This window comes from Anabas testudineus, chromosome 24 (genome assembly GCF_900324465.2).
Source record: "Anabas testudineus chromosome 24, fAnaTes1.2, whole genome shotgun sequence".
In the NCBI taxonomy this organism is placed as follows: Eukaryota; Metazoa; Chordata; class Actinopteri; order Anabantiformes; family Anabantidae; genus Anabas; species Anabas testudineus.
Window position 1 is genome coordinate 3,439,119 of NC_046632.1, and position 23,421 is coordinate 3,462,539.

Here is a 23,421-nt window from a genome sequence, read left to right on the forward strand (position 1 = left end):
ACTGAACTTCAAACAGAAATAAGTTAATGAGAGGTTGGGTATCAAACAAAGATAATCTTGGCCGTGTTTATATTGAGCTTATTAGGTTACAAGGAAGTTACAAGGAATTCAGCAAAGGGAATCGATGCATGGGCCATATGCAATAACAAGGCCAAGTGTGACTGGAATAACAAGAGAAGATCTGTCTGTTACACAGAAACATGAAATCACATAGAACTGCTAACTGCTCGTCGTTTTATCAAGTAATTTCTTCAGAAAATGTGTAATACATTAGTTAATGCAGTTTTAAAACAATATTTAAATTTTATCATTTTTTGGTTTACAGCTGCAGTTCAGTTGTCTCAGGTAGGCCGACAAGTCTTGTTTGCCCACAACACATGTCCCACTGTCACAATTACTTCAAAGTGATGCAGTGGTGCTGAAACTCAGATTATTGTCAAAGTCAAACGTCTTGCTTTACACAATGCTGTGTTGTTTCTGGAGAGAACGACCACAAAAGGTATTATGTCTGGTAGCTACTGGAACAGATGACTAATGCTTGTCCATATGTGTTTTCTGTAGGCATATTGTGACATGAAGTATGGACTTAATTAGAGTCTAGAGATAATTAATTTGAGTTTAATGAATATAGAATATAGGTCACTTTTGTTGTTGTTTGTTTGTTTGTTTGTTTGTTTGTTTGTTTGTTTACTTACATCAGTAGTGAAAACACCACTGTGACTAATTGATGCTCAAATGGTCAGGTAATGACATAAAATAAAAATGCCAGTCTCAATTTTAAAGTGTTTTTTGCATCAGTTAACCTAAAGTATATGTGTGGGATTTGTTTAATTAGGCAGCAAAACACAAACATTTATACAGTTTATTTATCCTCAAACTGTGTCAATCATTCATTAACTGTAAAGAAACATGTGTGTTCAGCGTAATTCATCAAGACAATGAGACATAAATCTTATGTTAATTATTAAAACCAAAGCAGGAACTAGACAAACAGGGAGAATACATGGCTTTTTAAAAACATATTTCAAAAGAAACTTGGAATTCAAAGAAGCAATCTGGAAAAATCTAAATCCAGTTTTAGATTACACTGTATTAAGCAACAGTTTGAGAATAATTAATCTCATTAATCTGATTCTGAAGTACTGTAAATGTGTGTTGTTTTTTTTCACATGTTTAGATCATAAGAAATGTTTTTGCTTAAAACATAAAACATAGAGCATGCAGACAAAAGTAGATTAATTAGCATCACATTTTGATGGATTTATCAGCCCATTTTATTTTTAAAGTAAAATAAAAAATCTAAAACTAATTTTTTGTTGGGATTGTGTGAACACAGAATAGACCTTAAGCGTTTTAAACATTTGTTCTTCTCCAAAAATCTTAACAGTGTACATGCACAGAACATTCACTATGCTTTCTTATGTAATCAACTAGTGAACCTACACACGTGAAGGATGAGGTCACTCAACTTGCCAGACAGGTGTGTGACTCAGAAAGAGTATTTCAGGAAGTTCACTGATGGTTTCACCTGACTATTAGTCTTTGTGTCTAGAGACAAACATTCAAATGATTGCGTCTTCTTGACTAGACTTGGACTCAGAACACAATAAAGGTAAAAAATATAAATATCAATTTAAAACATCACTAATATTTTAGCTGTGCCATTACTTAATGCAAATTTAAGAGAAGTATACGTTTTATTGCTGAGCAAGTACAGATTAGAGAAAAGATTAACAGGTGCCTTCCATACTAGCATCTATACTACTGCAGTATACCAGCACTACTACACAATCTACTTTATTTAAAATTGTATTATATTGTTTTCTCCTGAAATGATGTTCAACAAAATAAAAAGAACATTAAAATGATCTATATATGGAGAATAAATGAAATAAGTGTCTTGCTGAATACATATAACATGGAAAAAGAAAATAATGAAAATAACGTGGTTCTCATAGATTAAATATTCAGTGTATATTTTACAAAATACATAGTCTAAAAAATATTTATTTTTTTAAATATCTCTAATCCTATGTGATGATAATAATATTAAGGGTGTATTGTGAGACTTTCATGAGTATATTTATTCTTTATTCTCTAGTACATCAGCAACTCTTCTAATGCTTTAGGCAGATTTTTGTAACTACTCAACTTAATCTTGCATATTCAATATGATATATTGAATATATGCATTTACATGCACTCAAGTAGCCAGGTTACAGTCAACTTTCTAAAGAAAGCTTATTTCTTATGTGTCATTTGTCATTTGTCTTTCTATCACTAGGTGTTTTTGTCTGTATCAACTTGTCAGATGTGCAAAAACTGTACACTTCATATATCTCTGTTCTAATAGTTATAATGGTATCCGTTTGTAAAAGGACATTTTAAACTAAATAATCCTAATAACAATCAGAGGAACCCAATGTCATGTAAAACAAAAAATGTCAGGTGGCACCTTATTGTATCTTTATGTTTTGTAAACCATCAAAATCAAAATTGAAGGCATATTAAAGACATAGCAAATTGTTACCATGAGTGATTTCTTTAAACTACAAAAATGTTCTGTAACTCTCAAATAGTGCATGTTGGTTAGTCTTTTAACATGGTAGTTTTTTTTGTTTGTTTGTTTGTTTTTATCAACTTACTGAGTTAAGAGAACTTGAGAATTTTAAGTTTAAAACTTTAAGTCTTGAGCTGACTTGAAGTTTTAAACTTAAAATTCACAAGTTCACTCTTGATTGATATTCTTCCTGTGTTTATTGCCTGGTGGCTTTATATAAGACTTTATAAGCAGCTTCCTTAACACTGGATATAAAGTATGTAGAACTGATGATTAAATCAGTACACAGCACCATAATCTCTCCATCTTCTAAAGTAGTGACAACTGATTACCACAGTAACATTTTCTCATAAGTACAAAATCAGGTGATTCGGAGATCATAAGAGATAAATTAACCAAATAGTTTCATTTGTGAATGCTGTTTGCTTTTGTTGCACTGGTTAAAAATATCAGATATATATTATGTCTAGAGTAGCTCTAAAACTTTAACTATAAACATTTTTGGGCTCATATTTTTTTAATGACAACTGACTGTAATTACTGGAGTAATTATTAAGTTATAGTATTGAATTGATTGAACAAGAGATTTCCACAGCTAATAAGTCTCTGTCATAATTGGTTTTCTACTCCAGGCTAAATACATTGCTCGAAGTTTGCAGATTTAGACAAAAGAAGTAAGTTGAAAATCTTTACTTGTGTGTATTGTATCATTTGTTTGAAACAAAATGAAATAACACCATCAGCTAGTTCCAGCACTTTCTGTGGTAACTGGTGGTGTTAAGTGCTCAATTGTAATTAGAATTAGAATTTCCTTCTCTTCTTTATTTTAATTATGACATGAGATAAGAAGAAATGTCAGCATACCCACATACCTTTGCCTTTTTGCCAAGAGTTAGGTAAGATAATACTAAATGGACCTACAGGCATCTCACGCATGTTTGTTCTAAACTGAAGTCTATAAAATATTAATTTTAGTTTTGCCCAACTACAGTAACCTTCCAAGAAATCGTCAGGAAAGCCAAGGAATCATTCGTCACATTAGCCCCTGTAAACCATAACTATTGTCACAAGTTTTCCATTTTCAGTCTTTATGCCATGCCAACCAGGTTCTAATATGCATTTTTCACAAGATGCCAAACTATTCCCTTTAAAGGAAACTTTGGTTAGAGATGTCCTAGGTCAATCCTATCCTATGAGCTTTTTGCCCAGTTAGGATCTATCAGTTTAATCATCATTATTATAGTGCAATTAATGCTTAGCACACATCTTTAAAAAAAAGATTTAGCAGGTTGAAATAGAAAGTATCACTGATGAACATTAATTTTGTGAGCAACGACAGACCAGAACTAAATTTTTCTGTTGTTTTGTTGTGTTTTGTCCTTAGACGAGATGACATTACCAAGGACAATAGGATACACAATTGTTCTCCTGGCTATACTTTATAGTCTGGAGAAACAAGGATATACACAGTCTGTGAAAGTATTCTTTGAGGTAAGAATAATACTTGTACTCAATAATAAATAATCAATAATTCAAATTAAATAATGGCTTTTGATTAGATAACATAAGTGATTGTGATTGAGTTTGGAAGTGTGATGGTATTGTCAAATGACCAAAAAGCATGCAGTAAAATAAAGCAGAGTCATAAGATGGTATAAATTAAAGAACGTCTGCCTGTAACATTATTCATTCTTCTAATTTTGAAGTAATAAAAAACAAGAGCCCCATTAATGACCCACCATCAGTATGTATTAGCAGATACAGCAGATGCTTAAAGGTACCCTGATATAATTGTACTATTTGTTAAGCTTGCTCAAATGGGATTGTTGGGTTTTCTCTGTAATTTTTTGTATAAATATTTTCTGTAAGGTCTAAAACCTTACACTGTAAAGTGCCTTGAGATAACTTCTGTTGTAAATTGGCGCTATACAAATAAAATTGAATTGAATTGAATTTGTTCTCAGAAAAAAGCTCCTCTTACATTCTGAGTGCATCCAGAAAGTATTTGCAGCACCTTATTAAAAATAAACATGGAAAAGTCACATGTACATAAGAAACCCCAGTCTTTGCTCAGTACTTTGTTGAAGCACCTTTTGTAACAATTACAGCCTCAAGTCTTTTGAGTGTATTGTTTACAAGGAATGTTTGGGCAGTTTCTCCATTTCTTTTTGGCAGTAGGCTGCCTCTCAAGCTCTGTCAGAGTGGATGACAAGTATTGGTGCACAGACATTTTCAGATCTCTCCAGAGATGTTTGATCAGGTTACGTCTGGGTTCTGGCTGAGCCACTCAAGGACATTTTTCCACAACCACTCCTTTACTGTCTCGGCTGTGTGTTTAAGGTCACTGTCCTGTTGAAAGAGGAACTGTCATTCTCAGCCTGAGGTCCAGAGAGCTCTGGAACAGATTTTCATCAAAGATGTCTCTGTACAGTGCTGCTTTCATCTTTTTCTTGATCCTGACAGTTTCTGCCATTGAAAAACATCCCCACAGCATGATGAACCAAAAAGTTCCATCTTTGGCCTGGGGGGTTTCAGTGCTGCAGAAATTCTTCTGTACCCTTACCCACATCTGTCCCTGGATACCATTGTGTCTCTGTATCCATACAGCCCCTTGGACGTCATGGCTTGGTTGGTGCTCTGACATGCACTGTTAACTGTGGGACCTTATACAGACAAATGCCTTTCCAAATTATGTTCAGTGGACTGAATTTCCCACTCCAAATAAGTTGTAGAAATATCTCAACTATGATCAGTGAAAACAAACTCCACCAGAGCTCAAATTTAAGTGTGATGAGAAAGGGTGTGAAAACTTTGAATACAAACAAGATTGCAAAAACTAATGTTTTCCTATTGTTTGTAGAATTTTAAGGAAAACAATAAAAAAATGTTACATTGTATGCCTTGTTATTATTATTATTACTATACAGGCACATTATATCATTAATGAAATACAAACTTTTGACTTTTTCAGGGATTAATGGCTCAATCTGCCAGTAATGCCAGGGACAAAAGAGCAAGTGAGTCACATTTTGACAGTATTACCACAATATCTGTGAGTAGGTAATTGCTGCATATTGACTTCGATATCCCTGTGCTCAGTAGAGCAAATCATATTGACTAGACTAGTCATTTTGTTTTCACCAAAGCAAAAGGGCAATTAATATCTGATTATTTCTGTTTCTTTCGTCCTAGTTGCCTCAAATGCCTCCTTTAATAATTCGTCCACTGATTATGTTCTCCAAGCTGTTGTGAACATCTCTGAACAGGACCTTCTTAATCTCAGAGCTCTTTTGAAGACACTCTCTTTGCCTTTAACAATTAACAGCTCTGCTGAAGTCACCAGCATTCAGACCACAACAGGTAAAAAAACAAACTTTCCCATGTTTGTCAAAGTTGAATGTATTCACAAAGTAAACACGTATTTAAACCTTAGTGATGCATCCTACTGTTTTGTCCTTATAGTCTGTTCACCAAATATTACTGGATACCAGTGCAGATGTGAGCAGAATTTCACTTGGTCATATAACAGCTGCATTGCCAATGGGGCTTGCGATGCCATCATTGATGACACTTGTGGTTGCATCAATGCCCTTCCAGCTGACAGCCAGTACTGCCAGCTAAAAACCCAACCAGGTAGGCCTGACTGGTTTTAAAAAGAAATGTTATGTATTAATTACATTTACAGCTGAATAATTTATGAAATATTATTATTGTAAGTACATCCTTTCAGAAATGAAAAGTACATTACTTAGGTACTTTACCGTTACTGGCTACTTTACAGATAAACCAAAAGAAATACTTTCTTTCTCTTTTTTAGCACTGTATGCAACAATATCAGAAAGTACATTTGCTTTGCATTACTTCCCCTTCAAATGCTCAAATGACGCATGATGTATGATGAATGACTGCACGTTAATTGTTTTACATGGTCAATGGTCGACTACATTACCATGTCTCTTCACTTCTAGTCAAATGAAGCATTATGACCACTGACTATTACTGAAATTGCAAAGCTCATAAACCCATACTTTATTCACAATAGAACATAGAAAACATTGTGTTTAGCATGTCGTAGACTCTCCTTTTCTTTTAACAACAGTCCATAAACATGTGAGAACTCAGAAGACCAGTTGCTGGAGTTTTGGGAATGGAGAGTTAAATTCTTAAGTAATATAGGATCCTTACTGTGCAACAATCATGGGACTTTATTTTGTGTTGGGGTTAGAAAAATGCACCAAATATTTCCAGTTGGTGAACTGCAGAGAGGCCAGTTTAGTACCAAGATTCTCTTACAAAGCTATGCTACTGTGCTGATAACAAGCCAGAATGTCCCTTTTGTCTTTTTTAGTCCGGAAGAGACAGTGCCCATGGTTTCCAAAAAACAAAACCTGTGTGTGAGGTTTTAAGCTGCATGTTTTTGTTTATGTTTTGACTTGTTTGTTTGTCAAGTTTGTGAAAACTAGACTGGGCTAATTGCACAGTCAAGATGAAACATTGAAAATAATTTTTTTGGCAGTTATGGATTGGATGGTGGTAAAGTAGCATGTTCATCTTAACTTATTCCTGCTCAGCTGTGTCTGCTGCTACCACAGAAACTGTTGTTCTGCCACTGTGTGTTTTGTTTCTCTTTTGAAACTTCATTCATGGTTCATACATATTGCAGATCCCTCTGCAAACTAAGAGGGGGAGGGAGGAGGAGGGCCCAAAACTAGTCGCTTTTGAATTTTCAGACTTACCGCATGCTCTACTCTACACAGATTTTCTCTTTATCTTGATGACCTTTGATGAAATGATCAACTATAAATTATTCAATCAGTGTTTTTTATATTTTTTTTATTTTACAGTGACAACACCAACGACACCATTACCACCAACAACACAAGGTATGACATATGAAATGTACTGACAAAATAGAGCTCCAAAACAAAAAAAGACCACAAAAGTATCAGTATGTGGTGTTGTTCATTAAGATAAGGTTTGACAAATGCTTTAAGAGGGGGAGGGTGGAGGAGGGCCCAAAACTAGTCGCTTTTGAATTTTCAGACTTACCGCATGCTCTACTCTACACAGATTTTCTCTTTATCTTGTCTGTGTTCACAGAAGGAAGTATTCCTGAGCAGTGATCTCTGTTACAGAATTGTGCTTGTTTTCAATTCAGTTCATTACACTACAAGAGGGCACTGCATTAAGATTTCTACAGGTTCTTGGAATCCTTTGATGAAATGATCAACTATACATTATTCAATCAGTGTTTTTTATATTTTTTTTATTTTACAGTGACAACACCAACGACACCATTACCACCAACACCACAAGGTATGACATATGAAATGTACTGACAAAATAGAGCTCCAAAACAAAAAAAGACCACAAAAGTATCAGTATGTGGTGTTGTTCATTAAGATAAGGTTTGACAGATGCTTTTTAGTCAGACAGAAAGACACTTATGAATTCTAGGACAGTTACTTGTCCAGTAGTTTCCATCCATAAATTCTGCAGCCTCTATATTTTGTTTGTATCATAAAAAAATATAATATAAATAATTATTATAAATATATATAAAGCATCTACCTGGTGTTTTTTTTACCTACATTGAGATAATGCAAGTTTTAGTCTCTACTTTTTATCTTCCTTAATCGTGACTATTCCTCATGTTTCAAGCTGCATGTTTTTGTTTTGACTTGTTTGTTTGTCAAGTTTGTGAAAACTAGACTGGGCTAATTGCACAGTCAAGATGAAACATTGAAAATAATTTTTTTGGCAGTTATGGATTGGATGGTGGTAAAGTAGCATGCTCATCTTAACTTATTCCTGCTCAGCTGTGTCTGCTGCTACCACAGAAACTGTTGTTCTGCCACTGTGACTCTGTAACTGTGACTTGTAGTTCCTCCATTTTGTCTGTTTGTTTTGTTTCTCTTTTGAAACTTCATTCATGGTTCATACATATTGCAGATCCCTCTGTAAACTAAGAGGGGGAGGGTGGAGGACGGCCCAAAACTAGTCGCTTTTGAATTTTCAGACTTACCGCATGCTCTACTCTACACAGATATTCTCTTTATCTTGATGACCTTTGATGAAATGATCAACTATAAATTATTCAATCAGTGTTTTTTATATTTTTTTTATTTTACAGTGACAACACCAACGACACCATTACCACCAACAACACAAGGTATGACATATGAAATGTACTGACAAAATAGAGCTCCAAAACAAAAAAAGACCACAAAGTATCAGTATGTGGTGTTGTTCATTAAGATAAGGTTTGACAGATGCTTTAAGAGGGGGAGGGTGGAGGAGGGCCCAAAACTAGTCGCTTTTGAATTTTCAGACTTACCGCATGCTCTACTCTACACAGATTTTCTCTTTATCTTGTCTGTGTTCACAGAAGGAAGTATTCCTGAGCAGTGATCTCTGTTACAGAATTGTGCTTGTTTTCAATTCAGTTCATTACACTACAAGAGGGCACTGCATTAAGATTTCTACAGGTTCTTGGAATCCTTTGATGAAATGATCTACTATAAATTATTCAATCAGTGTTTTTTATATTTTTTTTATTTTACAGTGACAACACCAACGACATCATTACCACCAACAACACAAGGTATGACATATGAAATGTACTGACAAAATAGAGCTCCAAAACAAAAAAAGACCACAAAAGTATCAGTATGTGGTGTTGTTCATTAAGATAAGGTTTGACAGATGCTTTTTAGTCAGACAGAAAGACACTTATGAATTCTAGGACAGTTACTTGTCCAGTAGTTTCCATCCATAAATTCTGCAGCCTCTATGTCTTGTTTGTATCATAAAAATATATAATATAAATAATTATTATAAATATATATAAAGCATCTACCTGGTGTTTTTTTACCTACATTGAGATAATGCAAGTTCTAGTCTCTACTTTTAATCTTCCTTAATCGTGACACTTCCTCATGTTCCACATGTGTAAATCAAATCAAATAACTGGTTTTGGTACATGCCTGGGAGAAATGATCTGTCACATGAACAAAGACAGAACTTCAATCAGGCTCCATTTGTAAGATTACAACTATTCTTTTTCATAACCTACAAGCACCTTTTTGTATGAGGGATATGTTGGTGTTATTTTCATTGCAGTCTAAATTTTGATCCATCAAACATTTAAAACATATAACTTTTTATATTACATAAAATACCATGTAACAAATATATATTTTTTGTAGTGTGCAAAAGCAAAAAGACAAAAGTTTGATTTTGATTCTTTTTTTGTTCTGTTTTGTTTTTGTACCTCCACCACCATCAACTGCAACACACAATAGTATAACACATGAAATGTTTATCTCTGTTTAGCTTTTTTCTTGTGTGTCTGGTGGCGATTTTGTGACAGATGTCCATGATCCATTTTCTCCTGTTTTTTTTCCACAGTCCCAGCAGACTTTGATGCCATCGTTGACTTACAGATCCCAGTCTCCACTGCACCATCAAATATCTTTGATATATTAAGGAATGCTCTGAGAAACATTTCTTTCCCTTTTGCCATCAATGAGTATTTACAAGTAACCAGTGTAAATTTCACAACAGGTAAGAACTTGAGTTTGCTTGTTTTCTTTCAGAATTTGTTTGACTGGATTACTGCTGTTTTTATCAAATACTGTAGTATATTACTTGCATACTGTGGTTTCACATTGTTTTTGCATGTCTTTTAAAGAGTGCTATCCAAACACCACTGGAGAACTGCAGTGTCAGTGTGAGCCGCAGTTCGCTTGGCCATGTAGCAAGTGTAAATTCTATAATGCATGCAGTACTGACACTTTACAAAGCTGTGCATGCTTAAATACACTTCCTTATGATGAACAGTTCTGTGAACCAATCACAAGTAAGCATTGATGCGCAACTCTATTTGACCTTGCAAAATTTTAGGTTTTGTATGTTTATTTATCTGTTAAACATAAATTCATGTTCTTATGTTAATTATGATAAAACCAAATAATTTTATGTCTGATGCTTGTCAGGTGTCATATGTACTACAACAACAACTACTACAACCACAACTACAGGTATGACAAACATGTTTTTTTTAAAAGACTCTTTGGTTGTAGTATAAAATATTTTTTAACATTTTTCCATTTTAAAGATAAAATAAAATCATAGTTAACTTAATCACACTTAGTGTGGCTGATTTTGTCATTTTTACATTAGCATAACCAAACTTCCTAATAACAAGCATCATTTTGTTGGACTAGTAAAAGTTCTGCTTATTTCTTTTGTTTGTTTACAGTGACAACACCAATAACACCAACAACAATAATAACAACACCAACAACAATAATAACAACACCAACATCAATAATAATAACAACAACAACAGCACCAACAACACCAGGAACAGCACCAACAACACCAACAACAGCAACACCACCACCAACAACAACAACAACACAAACAACAACAAATACAACAACAACAACAACAACACCAACAACAGCAACACCACCACCACCAACAACACCAACAACAATAATAACAACACCAACATCAATAATAACAACAACAACAACAGCACCAACAACACCAGCAACAGCACCAACAACACCAACAACAGCAACACCACCACCACCAACAACAACAACACAAACAGCAACAACACAAACAACAACAAATACAACAACAACAACAACAACAACAACAACAACAACAACAACAATACCACCACAAGGTATGACATATTAATAACTAGTGACGAAGTTCTAAATGTAGTTATGCCCTGGCTGTGGATAAAATTGCCCCAAACTCTCAGTATGTGCTGTTAAATTAGTTTGTTTTTTTCAATAATCATTGATTAGCAAGACCTCTTTTGTTGTTCAGTTACAATTTGGTATCCTGTCTTCAGCTTTGAGAAGTGCACATTTTCAGTTTCATTTTTCAGTTCAAGACAAAGAAAACTTTAGAAAGTTATTATATAACCTCTTTGTAATGACTCTTGCAGTTGAGAAATCATCGTTTACCATGGACTTAACTTTTAACAACTCATTTAACAACCCAAGCAGTACAATGTGGAAAGACATCAGTAGTGCTGTAAGTCTTTATGTAATGTTCTCTCCGTCTGTTGATGTATTGAATTTATGTAATATTTGAACCTGATCTTATTATATAGCCAGTAACACAGTCTGTTGTTGTTTTAAACAGATTCAAACACAATGTCAGAAGTACATCTCAGCTCTTGTAAAAGCAAATTTAATTGGCTTCCGGTAAGTCAAATCTCTTATTCTGGATGTGTGTGTGTATATACGTATTCTTTTTTTTTAACTAATAGCATTGGAAAAATCCAGTGCAGTAGGAAACCCACGCTTCTCAAAGGCCACTGCTCAGCTTTTTAGATTTATTCAACATAAATTTTAATCTAGCCACAGGGGTTGCAAGCCAGTGACTTCTGTACCGGTCCCAAGCTACTATGCAAATCATCCACAAGACTTTCATACCGGATCGGTCGAGGCCCGGGTTAACAACGACCGCCACCGATGCCGTTAACCTACAGGGTGCGGGTTGAAATTTCACTACTGTTGGTCGAGGAAAGAGGGGAGGCAGAAGGGTTCGTGGTCAGAGAGAGAAGGGAAAAGGCAGGAGCATAGGTTTGAGAATAGGGACTCTTAACGTTGGCACAATGACAGGGAAAGGCAGAGAGCTGGCAGACATGATGGAGAGAAGGAAGGTAGATGTATTGAAGGATACAAACTGTTCTACCATGGAGTGGATAGGAACAGAAACTAGGTAGAAGTGATCCTGAAGGGGGAGTTTGTGAACAATGTTCTAGAGGTGAAAAGAGTCTCAGACAGGGTGATGAGCCTAAAGCTAGAAATTGAAGGGGTGATGGTGATGTAGTCAGTGGGTATGCTCTACAGGTTGGCTGTGAGTTAGAAGAGAAGGAGAGATTCTGGAGTGAGTTTGATGAGGTCGTAGAGAGTATCCCCAAAGGAGAGAGAGTAGTTGTTGGAGCAGACTTCAATGGGCATGTTAGTGAGGGCAACAGAGGTGATGAGGAGGTGATGGGCAGGTTTGGTGCAAAGGAAAGGAATCTGGAAGGACAGATGGTGGTGGACTTTGCTAAGAGGATGGAAATGGCTAGTCAACACTTACTTCCAGAAAAGAGAGGAACTCAGAGTTACGTACAAGAGTGGAGGTAGGAGTACACAGGTGGACTACATCCTATGTAGACAAAGTCATTTGAGAGAGGTTAGTGACTGCAAAGTGGTGGTAGGAGAGAGTGTAGCCAGACAGCACCGCATGGTGGTGTGCAAGATGACTCTGGAGGTCAGGAAGAAGAAGAGAAGGAAGACAGAAAAGAAGACCAAGTGGTGGAAGCTAAAGAATGAAGAAACTCATTCAGGCAGAAGTTGAAACAGGTTCTGGGTGGTCAGGATGAGCCTCCAGATGACTGTGAAACTACTGCAGACATTATCAGGGAAACAAGTAGAAAGGTGCTAGGTGTGTCATCTGGAAAGAGGAAAGAAGGTAAAGACACTTGGTGGTGGAATGAGGAAGTACAGGAATGCGTCCAGAGGAAGAGGTTAGCTAGAAGGAAGTGGGATGTAGAAAGAACTGAGGAAAGTAGACAGGAGTACAAGGAAGTGCAGCATAGAGTGAAGAGGGAGGTGGCAAAGGCGAAACAGAAAGCTTAAGATGAGCTGTACGACAGGTTAGACACAAAGGAAGGTGAGAAGGACTTGTACAGGCTAGCCAGACAGAGAGATAGAGATGGGAAGGATGTGCAACAGGTAAGGGTGATTAAGGACAGAGATGGAATGGTACTAACAACCCAGGAGAGTGTGCAGAAAAGATGGAAGGAGTATTTTGAGGAGCTGATGAACGAGGAAAATGACAGGGTAAGACGGGAGGAAGATGTGTGTCGGGTTTAAAATAACCACAACACTTTTCATACGCTGAGAGATGAAGACAATAAAACACAACAAGGACACTGCTCTGCCTTTTTACTTGCAAGGGGAGCCGGCCTGAGATCTTAGCATCATGAATGCTTCACCCAGGAGTTTCCACCTCCGACTCCGTCCGTCTCTTTTTATTAAAGATGAGACACACCCTGAAGTTACAGATGTGGGTGTATCCTATGGTTACATGATGAATATAAGATGATCATATTGCAAGAAAAGAAACTCCATACAAGGATAAAACATTTCTTATAGGCATATAGCAACAAGAACTGTTCAACTCCAAGGCCGCTGACCTTTCCCTGACCTTTCCTAATTCCTGTGTGTGTGCAAAGTGCAGCTTCAGTAGAGTACAACATGCTCTTGTTACTTACAGGATTAAACATCAAACACATGTATCCTTCATAATGACAATAAGTAAGAAACAAGAAATTATCCTTATGAGTGAAGTAACATTGTAACAAGAAAATTATAAATCAGTGAGTAAATCATTTTTACTCTAACATTGTGGATGTTGTGGAGCAGGAAATAGCAGAGATTGGAAAGGTGAGGAAGGCTCTGAAAAGGATGAAGAGTGGAAAGGCTGTTGGTCCTGATGACGTACCTGTGGAGGTGTGGAAGTGATTAGGAGAGACAGCAGTATGGTTTCATGCCCCGTAAGAGCACCACTGATGCCATTTTTGCTTTGAGAATGTTGATGGAAAATTACAGAGATGGTCAGAAGGAGCTGCATTGTGTCTTTGTAGATTTAGGAGATGGAGCTGCCAGGCAGGAGGGCAAGAGGATAGCCAAAGAGGAGATATATGGATGTGTTAACAGAGGACATGAGGTTGGCTAGTGTTAGGGTAGAAGATGCCCATGATAGAGTTAGATGGAAAAGGATGATTCACTGTGGCGACCCCTGATGGGAAAAGCCGAAAGAGAAGAAGAAGATTCAACATACATTTTAAATGTAAATTTTTCTTCATATCCTTTATGAGTTCTTTGTATAATGTAAAATACGTCTTTAAATGCATTTTAAGCTTTTTTTTTTTTTTTTTTTTTTGGCATTTGCTCATCTGTGAAAAGCAGTGCCAATTATGATGTTTATTGTGGCAAATGCCAAGCAAGGTCCGTGGTGATGGTAATTGACCCTAATGGAGTCTGTTTCAGATTGTTTGGTCATTTACACTACTATCCTCCTAAATGTCATTTTGTGGGGCTCTGGCAGTGTTCATCTTTGACCACTGACCAGATCAATATCCCAGAAGTTTAACTGACTTGATGCTGTGATTAAAAAGTAGTCCTTTCATTTTTTGAGCTGTGTACATTCTGCCTACTAGCACTAATACTAATACTTGTTGGATCTCAATGGCAATTCAATTCTTTATTACAGGAGCGGAAGCACCATTGCAGACTATAACATCAGTGCACCTTCTTTAAATGTGACAGAAATAGGTGCAGTAAAGACTGGGATATTTACACAGTTAGCAAACACATACCCCATAATATTTGACAGTAAGTAATTTCTGGAAGACATTCAATTTTGTCTGTGTGTGTGTGTGTTATTTTGTTTGTTTTTTTTTAATCACTGCAACTGCATATTGCTTTTTTTTTTAAAGGCCCATCGTCCTTAATATTTACGCCACAGTCAGCATTTTATGGGGAAACAGTGACTGTGACATGTGGCCCTCCACCAGCAAATCTTAATTTTGGTAACAACTGGATTGCAGAGTGGAAGCATGACAACAGCCCATTACCTGCAGACATCTACAAATACAGCTTTTCAACAAACAGTGGAGCTGGAACAGCAACATTAACTTTGTCAAATGTCATTAGCACTGACAGTGGTAAGATAAAAGATCCAGTATGGTGCAGTCAATAGATAATTTGTACTTTTGTCTAAGTCAACATTTTTTCAAATTCATAGGCACACATGCAGGTAAAGGACAGGAGTTTTCTCTTTGTGCTTTGATCTTCATAAATGTATCATGTGAAGGCAGTATTTGTATTATAATGCAAAACCACTTGATGAATGGAGGGTCAATCTTTGTTAATGACCACAGACAGCTAAAACACTAAAATAAAAACAAACTGATTGAAGTGCAACTTGATTAACAACAGAAAAACTGCAAAAATGAGATGTATTCCGAGTTACAACAGGGGATTCGATTTCATATCCAAAAAATAAAATCAAATTAGGATTCACAACATATGTGGATGTGGCTTCTGCAGCACAAAAACTATTTACTTTTAGCTGGACTTTTAATAATTATAATTTAAGGTGTAATAGAATAGTCACTTATTGGATTATTTTTAAATGTATTAGGTCTTGATTCAAAGAATCAAATGTGATTTGAACTTCAATAATGAGCTCCTTTTAATTTCAGGAACTTATGAATGTAAGCTGATACGGGGAACAGACAGCGCATCTTTCAGACAGACATATGACAAATTTTATGTCACTGCAAAGCCGGTGATTAAAGTGTCACCAGTCAAAATAAATGTAGAGTGTTTTCTTGGAAATTCAGTGACATTGAATTGCTCTGTCGACAGCTCCACCTATAATGTTGAGTTTAAAGACCAGCCTGCTGCAGGTAAAACTAAAACAAATAAACAAATCACAGATCAGCTATTGTGAAATCAAATGAATGCAGTTCTCATACAAATAATGTTTTACTTGTATACATAATACACCTATTGAGATTTCTTGTTTCTTGTTTGTTTGTGTGTGTGTGTGTGTGTGTGTGTGTGTGTGTGTGTGTGTGTGTGTGTGTGTGTGTCTGTCTGTCTGTCTGTCTGTTTAGGTAATGGTAGTTCAATCAGCTTTAAATACACAATTAGTAGTACCCAAGACTGTACAACTAAGATTTTCACTTGTCAAGTAAAAAGTGACTCGACGCAATCTTCAACCATAACGCTGAACATACTGACTGGAAGTGAGTATTGATCCCGACAAAACAATGCAATTCCATCATAATCGAGGTTGAGATCTTGTGAACACAAATACTGACGTTAAAACATTCTTTGTTTCTCTCCAGATTTTGTTTGTCATGATCCTGTTTATGGTGATGGAAAAATAAATGATATAGCTGCAGGTCCATGCCAAGGTTCCAATGAGGTGGGCCAAATAATAAAAATTTGTTTGAGCAGTGGGTGGGTGGAACAACAAAATGACTGCGTCCTAAAACCAATTTTTGACCTGCTTGTGCAGTCTGAGGTGAGATAGTTCTTCAGCTGTTTCTGACACTTGTACTTGTTGATAAAAATGTTTTTCACACCTGTATAAAAAGTTCTTAGATGAATTTTCACCCAACCAGTTAATAGATTTCAAAGTTTTACTTAATTATTAAAAATAATATTAAAACAGTACTCTTGCATAGTTTTTCTTCTTCTTTTTCCACAGTCTTTGACTAGCACTACACTACCATCATTGTTGAGTGAGCTCAGCAATGCCACTCTCAAGTACACAAATCAAGTGGTTGGATCTCTTGCCACCATCAATGCCACAATTCAAATTCTCACTAATGTTGCAAATGCGTCATCATCATTACTTATCTCAATAACTAATTCTTCAATGAAGGTATGTGAATAAATCTGTTGAGTTTTAAATATTTTCTCCATTATTTTAAACAAAATATACATTACAGTACATTTTTGATGATGTAATAACTACTTTCTCTTCCATTTAGGACGTTCTAATAACTTCAGGTATCCTCACCACAGCAAAGAGCTCCTGGGAAACTCTAAACAAAGATTCCAATGGAAACAGCTCATTAACAAACAGTAGCATCTCCAAAAATGAAAGTATCAGCTCTAAATTCCTGCAGTCTATTGAGCAGATAACACGTCGCCTTACCAATGACTCTTTTGACATTTCCACAGATTACATTATCTTGAACAAAACTACATTCAAGGACAATTTCAATGCTGAATTTAATTCTTCGGTAGATGTAGCAATATCAGAGGCTACTGGAGAAAATAAGTTACTCACTATTATAACATTTTCATTAATGGATAACGTACTCCCTGCAAGAAATGAACTTAATTTAGACTCCCCTGAGATCAATGGGAAAGTTGTACTGATTCAGTCCAGTGCCAATGTCAGTAATATTTCCCTCACATTTGTTGTTACCAATGATAGTCTGAAAAACCCGGAGTGTGTTTTCTGGAACTTCAATCTATTCAGTGGTCTGGGAGGATGGGACAACACAGGCTGCAAGTTAGTGAACAACAACCAAACTGTCACTTGCAACTGTAACCATCTAACCTCCTTCTCCATTCTGATGTCGCCCTTCAGCACTGAGGACCCTGTGCTGGATTACATCACCTACATTGGAGTCAGCATATCTATGGCTTCCTTGATCATATGCCTCATTATTGAAGCCGTCATATGGAGAAAAATAAGAAAGAACAATACTTCTTACCTGCGTCATGTTACCATTGTTAACATCGCCGTGTCTCTCCTGATTGCAGACATCTGGTTCATTATTGGCGCAGCTATTTCAGCAGCAAAGGATGAAAACACAGCAGCATGTAGTACAGCAACTTTTTTTATCCATTATTTCTACCTAGCCCTGTTCTTCTGGATGTTGGCGTCAGCTCTGCTGCTGCTCTATCGCACAGTTAGTGTCTTTGACGGCGGTTTGTCTAAAACGTCTATGTTGGTTATTGGATTCTCTCTAGGATATGGGGCCCCTCTTATCATTGTGGTTGTAACTATAGCTGCCACTGCACCCGGACAAGCATACATCCAAGGAGCGAAAATCTGCTGGCTCAACTGGAATAAATCCAAAGCCCTACTGGCATTTGTGATCCCTGCGCTGACAATAGTTGTGATAAACCTCATCATCCTGCTTGTGGTCTTGTACAAAATGCTGAGGAGAAGAGTCGGAGGCGCTTCACATGCAGCTGAGAGGAATGCCTTAGTGGTTATTGCGAGAACTTTGGCTGTCCTCACACCTTTCTTTGGAATAACTTGGGGTCTAGGAATAGGAACCATGACAGACCCATACAACAGAGGACTTCTTATTGCATTTGCACTATTCAATTCACTGCAGGTACAATACAGTCTTACTATGCATGATATACTTTTGATACTTTTCAGAGCCTAAATAATAACTGTTGACACTGAAACTATTGATTGACATCACTTTCTGCTTCTATTAAGGGTTTCTTCATATTGGTCTTTGGGACACTGCTGGACAAAAAGGTCTGTATGTCAATATTCAAATATAATCTACTATTATCTAAGGTTCTGTCTTAGGTAGGTATCTAATCCAAAAAAAAGTAGGGCATTGTTACTGGTATTTGTAAGAAAGTGAAATTAAATTGATGGTTAAGTCCATAAATAATGGAATCATTATAGGTTTTTTGAGAATTTGGCCTCTGTACACCACCGCACTGAAATTAAAATGAAACACTGAAGATGTGAGTGAGTGTTAAGTCAGATTTGATTCAACAAGTTTGACAAAAGTGTGATATTAACTACTCAGGCATTACAGCTATTTTCATATTTTCATAAACATTACACAATTTTGGGGGCTCACAAATAATGGGACAAACTAACTTATTTACCATGTAATAGAAACAAACTTATTACTTCTCAGAAAAAGAAAGTGTAAAATGCAAAGAAAATGTTTGTGGGTTTTTCTGCATTCAGTCTTGACTTCAAATGAACACCATATTTTAATGCGTGAACTTCAGGTGACTGACTGGCCAGTGAAGAATATTAAATTTTTTGCTTTAAGAAACTCTAAGTTATATGCTGTATATGTTTGTCATTAACTATCTGCGGTTTTCTAGCTGCAAGCTGCAGACAAAGCTGTATGCTTTGGATCATGAGCTGTTCTTTTCCTTCTACATCAATTTCTCTTTCCATTAATATGGTAATAAGTTGATCCTGGTTTCATCAGACTGAAGAATCTTGTTTTGAAGTCTGTGAAGACCTTTTTTACATTGACTGTAGAGAGAATGTTCTTTACTTCATGAGATGTTGCAAAAAGGTTTGTCTTCACTCTGATGGAAAGAAACTAGTATAAAACTAGCATAAATTAAATATTTATACTAGTTTGCTAACTTTTGGGTGAAAACTTTTCAGGTGCGGTCAGAATTAGTAATAAAGTCCCAAACTTCAGGTGCTGGAACAAGGGTAAGAATTGTTTTCCCAATAATAATAATAAGTTTTGTTTTGTTAGCAGCTCATCCATTGCTTCTCATATTTTGTTTGATTTTTATCCTTGCTTTAGAGCACCAGTGCTGGAGCCTCATCATCAAGTGGACTGGGCTTTCTCCGGAACTGGAGAAGAGGAAGAGGTACAGAATGAGTTGATAACAGCCATTTTCTAAATGCTACTGAAGTCGTTTATTATCTGCACAAGCAGCTCATGTTGTTTCACCGTTTTGATCATCTTCTGAAAATTATGTTCCTATGCAATTTAAATGCAATCATGATCATCATAACAATCATGTTTTTATTAATGCATTTGTTTTGCCGACACTTTTTCAGATGGTTACAATGTGTCATCTGGCCCCTCTGGAGCATCCAACTCCTACTCCAACAGTTGATGATCTTTATGAATTGACCAAATCAACAAAGCAAACAAACAAGTGGCATCCCATATTTTATTTTCTCTATTGCAGCTATAAAAACTTTAACATTTGAGGGTAAAATTAAATTCAAGTATTTAGATATTTAGGCTAAATGTCTGTTTCAGTTTTCTCTGCCAAATAACTCAGATTAGATTAGATAGGGAAAGGCTGTTTTACACAAATCAGTAAATTTGTTTACCCATGCAGTGGCATCATACTGACACCACTGTCTAGGATTAGACTCAAATCAATCAGTCAAATATTAGCATTAGTTTATTAATTTATTATAAACAAACTGCTCATACTACAGAAAAGACGCTCTCAGAATTACTGCATTTCTACTTGTCTGAGGACCAGTTTTAAAATATTGTATTGGGAACATTTTTGCATTGTGAGCATAAAAACAAAACACTACACCCTGCAGCTATGCATTGCGTGGTTTTGAGGACCCACGACCTGACCGTGAATCCAAGTCAGGTCCAAATTCTACTCACTTTAATCAGGTTAGGTCTCCTTTTACTCTCTCAGGTCTTGGTTCTGTCCAGGAACAGATGATCCGAACAGACCCAAGCCCAAGCCTGCCAGCAGATCATCTGTAAATTGTTACCATCACCATCGGAAAATACATGGCGAAGCACATGGAAAATTAAAACATGGAGGTCAAATCAACTGGCTTATCAGCACAGCCGAGATGCTGTTGTTTAATTAGATTCAAGTCTATTTGGGTAAGGTCTGGCTGTGCTTATTTTTATAAATTCTTTCTATAACCATTGCATTTGGCATGGTCCTCCATGGTTTTGTTTTGGCTGCATCTAAATTTTTGGACTCATGAAGACATTGTGGACATTGAAGTGAGAGAAAGAGTGGTTAATAAAAAAATGATGTTTAGTGTTCGAAAAAGTTGACTTAGTTATGTTATGTATTAATGTGAGATATGTTTAGTTTCGTAATAAATCAAGTTTGTGATAAATACTGAATTGACATGATTACAAAGACATATTATCATCCAAGTTTTTAATGTTTTTCAGGTTTCACTTATTTAACAACTTCTGTATTAGAATTTTCTTATATGGTTGTTTTCAACTGTATCACAGGCTTGATGCATTTATTGCAAGCAAATCATTTACAACTCATTATAAAATGTTATTTACTTTAATCTATTTTAAGTCCCTGAGTTCCAATACTTTTGCTCACATGAAAATGGATGGGTTCAAACAAAGGTTGCTATTTTCAGTTTTCACCTGGACAATGAATTGAAATGTTGATCTTTTGATCCATATTCATCTTTTGATCTCAAACCCAAATGTTTTCAGTCTACATCAAAATAAACTGTCCCCTGTGTTCCAATACTTCTGGAGGGTAAATGACTTGTCTTGTCCAATGAATTCTCAACATGAGGCAAGGGAGAACCACACCATGTGGTTCATGGACAACTGTCAAGTCAAGTGTTTTGTATAGTTTTTAACTATAACTATAATGAGCTAATGTGGCAAGAATCAGAATCACAACAACAGGAGCACAGATACGGCTGATTGGTGCGCCTGCTGGCACCATGGTCACAGCAAATACGTATTTTGGAATCTGTCTTGGAAGCAGTAGTGTGAAATTGATTCGCCACTTGCTTTATCACATTACTATGATCACTTGATCATACAATGCTTTATAGGAGTGTAAGCTGTCAATACATGCCTGTACTTTTGATATGATCACAGCAAAGGAAATTGTAATTCCCTTTATATATGTTCAAATGTTATGTTTATGGCTGATAACAAAACATATCAAACCCATAATCACAAATAGTGGTTAATAAATTATGTGATTCATGGTTAAACAGGTCAATTGCAAATCTTAATGTGCAAGTGGCACTACCAGAATAATTGTATTGCAGTATGTTGGAGGCTACATTATGTTTCTGTACATAAACACAAGGAACTGCGCAGTAAAACTGTTCCTGTTGCCAGATGTGATTGGGCTTCATGTTGCAATAGCTGACAAGTCCAAGGTTCTGACTAATATTCAGGCGAAAACAGTGAAAGAGCTGAAAACAGTTAGTAGAGGCAGTATTTATATTATTTCGCCGACCAGTTTTATATTGTCTTCAGATGTGAGATTTTGGTGTTATGGGGATCTAAATCCTTGCGATGGTGAAGGATCGGTTTTGGATCCTAAAGATCTCAGACCCTGAAACAGCCCAAACCCTACCTGAAGCCCTTTAAGCGGCTAGACCTGAGATGGCTTCTTAGTCTCTCCCTGTCTCATCATCTATGCCAGTGATGTCCACAGCCATCAGACTGGAAGCGTCTGTTTTTTATCAAGAATGGAAAAGCATTTCTTATACTTCAGATTAAAAAAACAGGATTTGTTTTTTTTTTCTCACTTTAAAGTCACTTGTGCATTATATATACACTAGGAAAAAGTTTACCTTGCCACAATTTTGCTGGGAGTGTGTGTTATTTTACATAAAAACATTTGTGATAGGTATGGCTAGATACAGTATAGAGTGGCAAATTTTAATGATTACATTTACATTTGAACAATATAATATGCAGGAGTGTGTGGTTGTTTGAAGTAATCTTACTAATATGACAGCAGGTAATAAACCATGGAATATATGCAGTGCAACAGATTAGGAGAAAGAAGAGGTGCTAGTGGTTAACACCACTAGAGGGGAGTAATGACACATGGTAGCCAAAGAGCAAGTTCTCTCCATTCATTGTCTCAACTGCTTTCCTTGTTACAGGTCACAGGGTGATGGGCATAATGTCATTTGGTAAGAGGCGGGTAACTCTGGTTGTCAGTCTGACATTGGGCTGACATTTAGAGAAAGATAACCACACACACATTGCCACCTATGAGCAATTTAGCTCTTGTTATACATGAAGAAATCTGAAAGTTGAGTCTTGGCAACTGGACTTCCCTTCTGTTAGGTAAGTAAGTTTCACTATTTATTACTTACACAATTTATTGCACTGCTTAATTGTAACATCTCTAAGCAGTGACAGTATTGTGCATAGTCAAAATTAGTCATTTGAGACAAGCCATTAAGGCATTCTGACATTGACAGTAATCTGAATCTGAATCAGTGAATCTTGAAGCAATTGTGATGACACTGGAATATGTTTTTGAAAAAGGTTTGTGGTTGGCAAACAACTAGGACGGCTAAACCTATATTCTTTCAACAAAAGTACAATAACTATAAATATTTTACACATTTTATAAGAAATGGGATAAGATGTTTTCTCTAAGCTGTTCTAAATTATTTCATGTTTCTAGGTAACATACAGGCCTTCTGTTTTTATTTAAGTGTGTACGACCCATCCATCAGTCCACCCAGCCACCTATTGAAACTGCCTCACTGTGCCTGTT

General features: G+C 36.2%; 1 protein-coding gene across 1 annotated transcript; it reads left to right on the top strand.

The window, feature by feature from the left end:
* Nucleotides 1–1,529: 1,529 nt before the first annotated feature.
* LOC113149604 (adhesion G protein-coupled receptor F5-like) lies at nucleotides 1,530–21,404 on the top strand. Its single transcript, XM_026341814.1, has 27 exons — nucleotides 1,530–1,612; nucleotides 3,193–3,234; nucleotides 3,945–4,051; nucleotides 5,532–5,577; nucleotides 5,753–5,920; nucleotides 6,023–6,193; nucleotides 7,405–7,443; nucleotides 7,838–7,876; nucleotides 8,694–8,732; nucleotides 9,126–9,164; nucleotides 9,971–10,126; nucleotides 10,254–10,421; nucleotides 10,558–10,595; nucleotides 11,219–11,261; nucleotides 11,532–11,620; nucleotides 11,732–11,793; nucleotides 14,861–14,982; nucleotides 15,087–15,314; nucleotides 15,855–16,061; nucleotides 16,272–16,403; nucleotides 16,506–16,684; nucleotides 16,871–17,047; nucleotides 17,157–18,524; nucleotides 18,635–18,676; nucleotides 19,565–19,615; nucleotides 19,713–19,779; nucleotides 19,973–21,404. Exons 3-27 carry the CDS (start codon nucleotides 3,950–3,952, stop codon nucleotides 20,029–20,031), a joined length of 3,831 nt encoding a protein of 1,276 aa, XP_026197599.1. The 5' UTR covers nucleotides 1,530–1,612; nucleotides 3,193–3,234; nucleotides 3,945–3,949; the 3' UTR covers nucleotides 20,032–21,404.
* The last annotated feature ends 2,017 nt before the right edge of the window (nucleotides 21,405–23,421 follow it).

Excerpts from the sequence above, each read along its gene's own strand:
- LOC113149604 (XM_026341814.1), top strand. The coding sequence starts at position 3,950 with ATGACATTACCAAGGACAATAGGATACACAATTGTTCTCCTGGCTATA. Across the intron at positions 16,062-16,271 it reads TAAAGACCAGCCTGCTGCAG|GTAATGGTAGTTCAATCAGC; the intron begins GTAAAACTAAAA and ends CTGTCTGTTTAG. Across the intron at positions 19,616-19,712 it reads CTTCAGGTGCTGGAACAAGG|AGCACCAGTGCTGGAGCCTC; the intron begins GTAAGAATTGTT and ends TCCTTGCTTTAG.